The 8,329-nt window shown below is 33.4% G+C and overlaps 1 protein-coding gene across 1 annotated transcript; it reads right to left on the reverse strand.

Moving 5' to 3' along the window:
• Window positions 1-1,159: 1,159 nt before the first annotated feature.
• On the reverse strand, window positions 1,160-6,905 carry LOC124929561 (conserved oligomeric Golgi complex subunit 8). The gene is made up of 13 exons (XM_047469956.1): window positions 6,769-6,905; window positions 6,573-6,697; window positions 6,348-6,500; window positions 6,076-6,224; window positions 5,453-5,530; window positions 5,281-5,374; window positions 5,103-5,177; window positions 4,720-5,016; window positions 3,362-3,429; window positions 2,896-2,950; window positions 2,594-2,729; window positions 1,704-1,888; window positions 1,160-1,626 (listed from the first exon to the last, which is right to left on the reverse strand). Exons 2-13 carry the CDS (start codon window positions 6,690-6,692, stop codon window positions 1,315-1,317), a joined length of 1,722 nt encoding a protein of 573 aa, XP_047325912.1. The 5' UTR covers window positions 6,693-6,697; window positions 6,769-6,905; the 3' UTR covers window positions 1,160-1,314.
• Between the last annotated feature and the right edge of the window lie 1,424 nt (window positions 6,906-8,329).

Here is an 8,329-nt window from a genome sequence, read left to right on the forward strand (position 1 = left end):
AGCCAATATTAAACACTTAAGTGATTGACCCAATTAAAAATAATTTTTTTAATAGTTGTTGTGATTCGGGGATAAACGAGTTCGATTCGAGTATTATATTAATCGAATTCGACTCGAATTATATTGTAAATACTCGAATTCGAACTCAATCGAGTACCAAAATTTATACTCAAACTCGGCTCGATTAAAATCCGAGCTACTCGAGCTCGAACTCGAAAACTCGAAAATTAAATTTTATTAATTAAAATTATATTTTACCACTAAATAATATAATATACATTTCTCAAACTACACAGTATAATTACAACATTATTTAAGAATAAAGAATATAAATCTTATCGTATTTATTCAATCACAAACATCACATTTAAAAATTAATAAACAAAATTAAATATTTAAAAGAGGTTATTACAAATATTAAAGGTTTCACAATAGTGATTTTCAAATTTTTCAAGATTGAAAAGATGGAGGAAGGAGGAGAGAGAGATGGATTTGATCATTTTCAAAATGGAAGGAGAAGAGAGATAGGGGTTTGGTCGTTTTGGACTGGGAATAGAAGGAGAAGAGAGCGATGAGTTTTACTGTTTGAAAATGGAAAAAATGAGAATGAAAGGAGAATAGAGATAAATAAGTTTGGCTGGAAAGGGAAGCAGGAGAAAACGGAAATGAAATTAGGAGAGAGGATTTGAAAATGTAAGTGATGGGCCGTGAGCGACGCAAATAATTTGGGTTCTTTTTGTTATATATATATACATATATAACTAACGAGCTATTCGAACAATAAACATAAAACTCGAGTTCGATTTTATCAAACTCGATCAAACCGAGATTGAGCTAAGTTACTTGGCTCGTTTACTCCCAGTTGTGACTTCTCCTCCTGGAGCCAGAAAACCTTATAGCTATTTGTAATAACTATAAAATCACATAAGAATCTCATAACTATTAACAAAAATGAATAAATACACTTTAAAGCTGGAAATAATTTGTAATGAAATTGTAATATATGAGAATTATTGAATAGGATAGGTAAACTCATCCAATTAAAAAATACTTAATAGCCTAACACAATGAAAATTACATAATATAATGTACTAAATATTATGAATCGTGCTAATTTTTGAAAATCCAAAAATTTTTAAAATTATATATTCAATATAGAAACATTAACACTTAATTTTCCAATTTTATAATCCATCAACTCTATTGCTGTTTGGCAGGTAAGATCACAACTCATAGTGTAATACAATAATCATGTAAACTAAAAATTGCAATTCCATAAACTTCAAAACAATAAACAAACAAAACTCAACATCATCAAGAATCAAGAGTCTTTTCCTCTATTTGAACCACTTCACCACCATCTCCCTTATCATCATCCACATTTGGAGCTTCCACCATTTCCACATTAGCAACTCCATTTTCTACAGAAGGCGAGCCACCATTTTCTAACGCAACACCAGAAGAACTCCGTCTTTCCAATTTAACCGCCTTTGGCAAGTCTCTAGATGATGAAGAAATCGACAGGAGTCTATCAATTCCACCAAACGTGCTTCTCATATCTGCAAGAAGAGCTGCACCTCCCGGATAGCATCGACCAAAACATATTGCACAATGTGGACACACAACCTAATGAAAAGAAAACAGTAACAATGATAACTGATTTTTTATAGTTGAAAACCATGAATGATTTATATATATTATACCTCGAGGAATGCTCGACAAAGAGCGTGGAAAAGTATGGACTCGTTTTCTTTGAGCATTCTGGTTGCACTGTATCTTAGTAAGTAATCGGAGACAGCCTGTAGTCCAGCTGCTAATTCTTGGGCGAGAACATGTTTTAGGCTTAGAGGAGCACAAGGCCGTAACTCATTCATGGCTGCATATACACCTATAAAAGAAGCATACGAGATTAACAATGTTAAAACATTTTATTATCTGAAGAAAAATCACATTTGTTATGTTGGTAGAAAATCATGATCTAGAAAATAATATTTTACAGAACGAAAAATATTCGTTTACAAATAAGCTTGATAATTTTCAAACCATAATTTTGTACGGATTGGATAAAATTATGGATCAAAGAATAAATGCTTTTTCGAAATAAAAATCCATTCAATCAAAACCATTTTTATGTTTTTATGATATGGATCGTGCTATGGAAAAAAATACACATGATCTAGAAAATAGTTTGTATCGTCGTCTAGAAAATAACTTTTATACTAAATGAGGCAAAAAGTCGTATGCTATAATCGGTCATGGTTTAGAAAACAATCTTTTACCCAAAAAATTACTTTCAATTTTAACTTTGACGTTTTTCAATAAAATCTTGAGTGACAAAATACGTGTTTCCTAATAAGCTCAATATCAATATATTGGATCAAATCCAAACCATAATTTTGTACAGATTGGATAAAATTATAGATCAAAGCATAAATACAATTTTGAAATAAAAATCAATTCAATCAAAATCATTTTTTATTTTTTTAACTGGATTCAGTTAATCTTCAAAACTTGAATACCTAAAGGAAACAACGGTATCAATTCTCGAAGTAGAAAACATTTAATGAAGGAACAAGGAAAGAATCAGACATACCATTAACAAAAACTGCAAGGGGTTGATGCTCCATTAAACTTGCTGGTGCAGTGACATCTTCCTGATTATCTTCACCCAGACTACTGGCTGGAAAACTAACTGGTAATGGAACCCAGCGATGTGAATCAAAGGCTAACTGTTTTTAAGAGTATAAAAGATCAGTATCAAAACAGATTTAAACTGTTTGCTTCCATAGCAAAATAAAATATTCAATCATTTGGTGATAACTCCTTCATGATAATTTAAAGGTAACATCTATATGCTTCAGGGTTTTAATTCAAATTTCTATTACTTGTAGATACCTGAAAATTCTCAACAGCTACTCCCATATTCCTTCTGAACAAGTTCAGAACTGCCCTGCATTATCGGCCAAAACCAATGCTTATCATTGAATTCATCAAAATCAAATTATACTGGAACATATGAAAACATGTTTTAGTTATGTTTGTATCTGGATCCAAATCAGAAACAGCAAATAACCAAGTGGTTATTTACAAATAACCTCGTTTAATGCAGGTTATAGAAAATCTTATTTGGAGAAAGACTTCAGAAGTATAAATAAATAATTTGTTTATTTTTAAATAGAGGGTAGTTTGGTTATGATTTGAATAATGTAATTGATGAGTAGATTATTGATTGGATATTGGGCTATTTAGAAATAATCTCAAATAACCCACATCAAACAAGCCTAAGTTTAGTTTTTTTTTACATACATACACAAAAATAAAAAATAAAAAATGTTCCAAATGGAGATACTATTATACTTACTCTTCAAATATTGAAGGAAGTAAGCCACGAAAATCCAATCCAACCCAACCAAGACCCATTGCGCAATACTGCCAAGCATCCAAAAGACAGGAGAGTATTATTAGCTTAAAGAGTCAATATTTTAGTAAATCCCTGAAGTTAAAAGGAATCCAATAACAATGTTATTTCCAACTTATGTTTGCAGCTCAAGATTCTTTTTAGGAAGGAAACAACGAAAGTATGCTTGTCAACACTATCGAACATATCAAAGATGGCCATAATGTGACATCCTGCTTAAAGAATAAAAAGGACTGGAAAAAACAGAAAAACATGTTCAGAGAATGAAGAGTATCTTCAGACAGACTATTCATAAGTTTGTAGGTGCTGTCTTTTTCAATTATTTGGCCTATTTATTCTCACATTTTATGATCATGATCACGATACAGAAAAATCTACATTTGTTATGTTTATCAAAATTCATAATTGTAAAAAATTTAATCTAGATCATGATAAGAAAATTGTGACAAAAACACAAGTTTCTAAATACGCTATTATCTGAACTCATGTACAGAAAATTGTTTTTTTAACATTAACATAGTTATGCCACTAGCAGCTAGGCATACTAGAACAAGGCAAAAGGAAAAGCATTCCACAAATCAACCACGTGATTAAATACAACTTTGCACATGTTTCTTAGATTGCATGTCATCCACACAATCAAGGGGATCATCTTTGGTTATTGTGCAATCAGGGCAATAAAATTATCATATTATTTTAAGCATATTCAAACTTCCACAAAAATGTAAAGCAAGAATATTTTAGTCAATAGAACAAGAAGTTAACTCTAAAAGAATTCACATGACAAAATCCAATTTTCTTCAGTTTGTTTGACATTTTGATTAATTGCATATTTAAATTAAGTTCCTTTAATAACTGTTATTTAAAATCACTTAATTATTTAAATTCAGCTCAAATTAAGTTATAATGACTTAACTCAATAACCTAATAAGAGCATCCAAAATACAACTTTATAAGGTAGAATAGTTAAGTGCTTTTTCAACATTAGTTCCACATTTTATCAAATCAACTTACATAGCAAGTACTTCAAATTTATATATTTTAGTTTGCTTTATTCGACATTTATTTTCCAGAGACATAACACATTCAACACTGAAAATTCAGCATTGATCACTTAATTTTCAGTTTTATGAAACGTACCCTAACCAGGTTTCAAAGTAGTGTAGCAAGGTGAAAGACTGGAAAATTTGAAGGAAGTCACAGCATTGATGCTATGAACTTCTGGACTTTGGGTTTCAAGTAATCCTGAATGAAGTATCAAAACAGAAAAATTATGAATAAGCAAGGAGAGTGTTTCTAACCATGCATTGATCGAGGACATTAGATAGAGCTCCACCTTCTGTAATTTTAGGGAGCATCAACTTCAGAGTTTTAAGATGAGATGTAATCTGATGCATAGCCCAGCTAAAGAGAAGCCCTCCATCATAATTTTCCTCACTGCCTGATGTATCATCAGAAAATATGGCTCGATATTGATTCACAACATCAAAGAGATGCATCCTATGACAGTTAACCATCCCCTTTAGGTGCTCATAAGCATTTCTTTGGTCTAAATCATCTAGAATTCCAGTAATCCATGCCTCTCTACATCTCAAAAACTGTTCAACCATTAAGAATATCAACCAGTAGTAAATAAAAAAGGAGCTAGGTTATTTCTTTTCAAAAAAAGACCAACAAACTTCACCTGCAAACGCATCTCATATTCACTAAATACTCCTATACGACGTAAATATCCAATAATTCGAAGACATTCGGGCAACTGCAAGCGTAGACAAATATATCCAACAAAAGAATATAAGTATTAAAGTTCAAATAAGTGCAAAAGATCATCATATATGTGTCTCATGATGCTTGAATCGCACCTGAATGTTTGAACGTAATTTTTGAAGAAGTTGAGAGAGAAGTGACTGAGTTGTTTGCCTAACTTCTGCAGCAAGAGCTTGAATGATTGGCATCCTTGAGAAAATGGAGGGAATAGGTCATTTGGCTACCTTTACAAGGTCAAATAGAAGATGAGGAGAAAAAGAAACTCACTTTGGGTGCATAGCTGAAATTTTAGAAACAAAGGCTTCTAGGTCAAGCGCTTCATCATAATTTCCATTTCTTACACACCTACATGTATACATGACTGAATAAGTTCCCAAAACATTCAAATTAAAACAGAAATGTAAGAGCAGGAATCTCTGTAACCACATAAGATGCCAAAATCAACATAAAATAGATCCAAATCTATTGAAGAGGATGATAAGGGTTACGAGGGCCAATCCAAAGCCAAAGTGTGGTCAAACTTATAGTAAATTAGATTAGGATAGTAATGTTAGTTAAGTTTATAAGTAAATCAGTTGAGGTAACATAAACAAAGGTAAAGTTTAGCCATTATTTATGCAGGTGATGGGAATCTAATCTAATATCCTTCTGAAACAGTGAAGAAACTAAATGATGCAACAAGCTGATGGAACCCAATAGAGCAGTTCATGACCACTCAAATGAAAATTCACAAAAGAAATAAAAAAAAAATACAGGTATAAGGAGAGTTAACCAGCGAGAGTCTGTTACTGAGATTGAACATTACTACCCAAAACAGTAATTCAACATAATAGAAAACACACCATTTCAGGATTATAACATTTAATATGATAACTTAGTTAATCACCTACGTGTCCATAAGCTGCGGGATTTCAAGCAAGTCAAGCAAGGTGCTATGATTTGCCAGCAAAGTTTGATTCATTTTCCTCTTCTCCAAAATCTGTTCAGCAGATTCAATGAACTCGGTACAACCAGATGTCAACTTTGGGATCTCACCTACCTGTAATAGTAACCAAAGTGAATAACAAGCTATTTTCAGGATTAGAAACAGCAATGGCAGCAGCATTTCAGGTCTGAGATCCTGTGATTTCTACAGTAAAGGATGTAAATACGTAGAAATTACCAGCAATTCGAGATGCTTATCAATAGAAGATACTTCCTCTCTGATGGAAAGCAAAGCATCAGCGGCAGAGATGAAAGCCCTATAATTACCAACCGCCACCTCTTGCATCTGCCGCTGAATCCTCTCAGCATCGACACGAAGGAGCTCTGGTTCCTGCAAACAATTCATGGGTTATGAGCGCAGATAAAGAATTAAGTGTAGAAGCAGAGAGAGATGATGAGATACCTTGTGAAGGCGATCGAGTGTGAATGAGAGGAGTTCTGAAACGTAAGGTTGCTGGGAGACAGATGCGAGGGGAAGACCGGCGAGGGTAGCCGTTTCCTCCTCCTGAGATTCTGATTCCATTTCACCTGAAAACCCAGAAATCAAGTCGGAATCAATGTGCAATGAAGGGGATCTTCACGATGATGTAGAGAATTACGCAGATCGGATAGAGGGTAGTCTGATCTACTGTGCTTCCGGCCAGAAGATAGCTTAAATTCGATCGATGTAGTTGCAGCTGACTAGAGAATGAGGGAAGATTTTGGTAAGAGGAAAAAATTCAGTCTTTATTGTGGTTGTATTATTATTTACTCAATAGGTTCATTACATGAAGAAAAAATTCATTTGGAAAATCACTATTTATTGTTGTACAATTTTGATTACATAAATGTTCTCTCCCTTTTAAATTAAGATTTTCTCCAATGCTTTAAAAAGCTTTACAACAAGTTGTACGAGTAGGTTTCTCAAAAAAAAAAGAATGAATCTCATGAGTTTAAAAAATACATATCAAATAATTGAGTTGTTGCAGTACTCCATGAGCTAGTTGGAAAGCATGGAAAGAGCTCTACTTCCATCGGAAATTTGCGTTCTCAAATTTTGAAGGGTGTTGTGCCCCACCAAAGATTTCAGTTAGGGGTGTAAAAAATGAACTCAACCCGCCAACCCGACACGAGTTAACCCGAAAAATATTCGGTTAGGGTCGGGGGTTTTCAGGTTCAGGTCAGGTCGGGTTAGACCCAAAATCTGATCTACAAAGATATTCGGGTTGACCTCAATTAAAAAAATCTTAACACGCCTACCTTAAAAGAAATTAACTGTGGAATTGGACATGGGGTTTTGAGGCCCAATTTGGTGTGACTCAATGTTAGGTACAAAAAGTGAATGGAAAATATGTGCGATTATTTGTTTATTCAAAAATGCATAAAATCACATCATGGTAAAGATGTCAATCAAATTATATTATTATAAAAATGTCAACTAAATCGTCAAGAAATCATATCATTGTGGAGATGTCAAAGATAGCATATGATCTTTACCCTAATTATGAATTCCAAAAGTATATATATATATATATATTGTAAACAAGAATAGAGTTTGAGACTAAAACTTAGAACAAACAGAGAGAGTTAGTGTTTGTAATCTCTATTATAACTCTATTGAATCGATTCTCTGAAAGCATGACGTAGGACATTATTGGTCTGAACCTGGGTAAGATTCTTGTGTCTTTATTTTGTTATTTCTTACTTTTATGTTATTGTCCTGCATTCCACTACGGTTGCTATTATTCCTCTTTCATTCTTAGGGTGATAGTTTTCACCACAAACTAGTATCAGAGTCAAGTTGGGCTAAGGCGGTCGCGGTTTGATTTTTTGGTAAGTTTTTTCTTGATTCGGTAAATTATTTTCAAGATTTGAGATGGGATTGACTTCTAGTGTTGATATCGAGAAGTTCGATGGGACGAAGGACTTTGGGTTGTGGAAGATGAAGATGATGGCACACTTAAGAAACATGGGAGTTGTTAAAGCAGTCGAGAGGGAATCGGAATTACCAGCCTCGTTGGACGCCGAGAAAAATATTGAGGTGTTGGAAAGGGCATATAACACATTGATTCTTAGTCTCAGTGATAAGGTGCTGCGAAAGGTTGTTAGTGACTTAGTGTCACAATGACAACAGAGGTGTGGCTTCAGTTGGAGTCTTTGTATATGACTAAGACACTATCG

This window comes from Impatiens glandulifera, chromosome 3 (genome assembly GCF_907164915.1).
Source record: "Impatiens glandulifera chromosome 3, dImpGla2.1, whole genome shotgun sequence".
In the NCBI taxonomy this organism is placed as follows: Eukaryota; Viridiplantae; Streptophyta; class Magnoliopsida; order Ericales; family Balsaminaceae; genus Impatiens; species Impatiens glandulifera.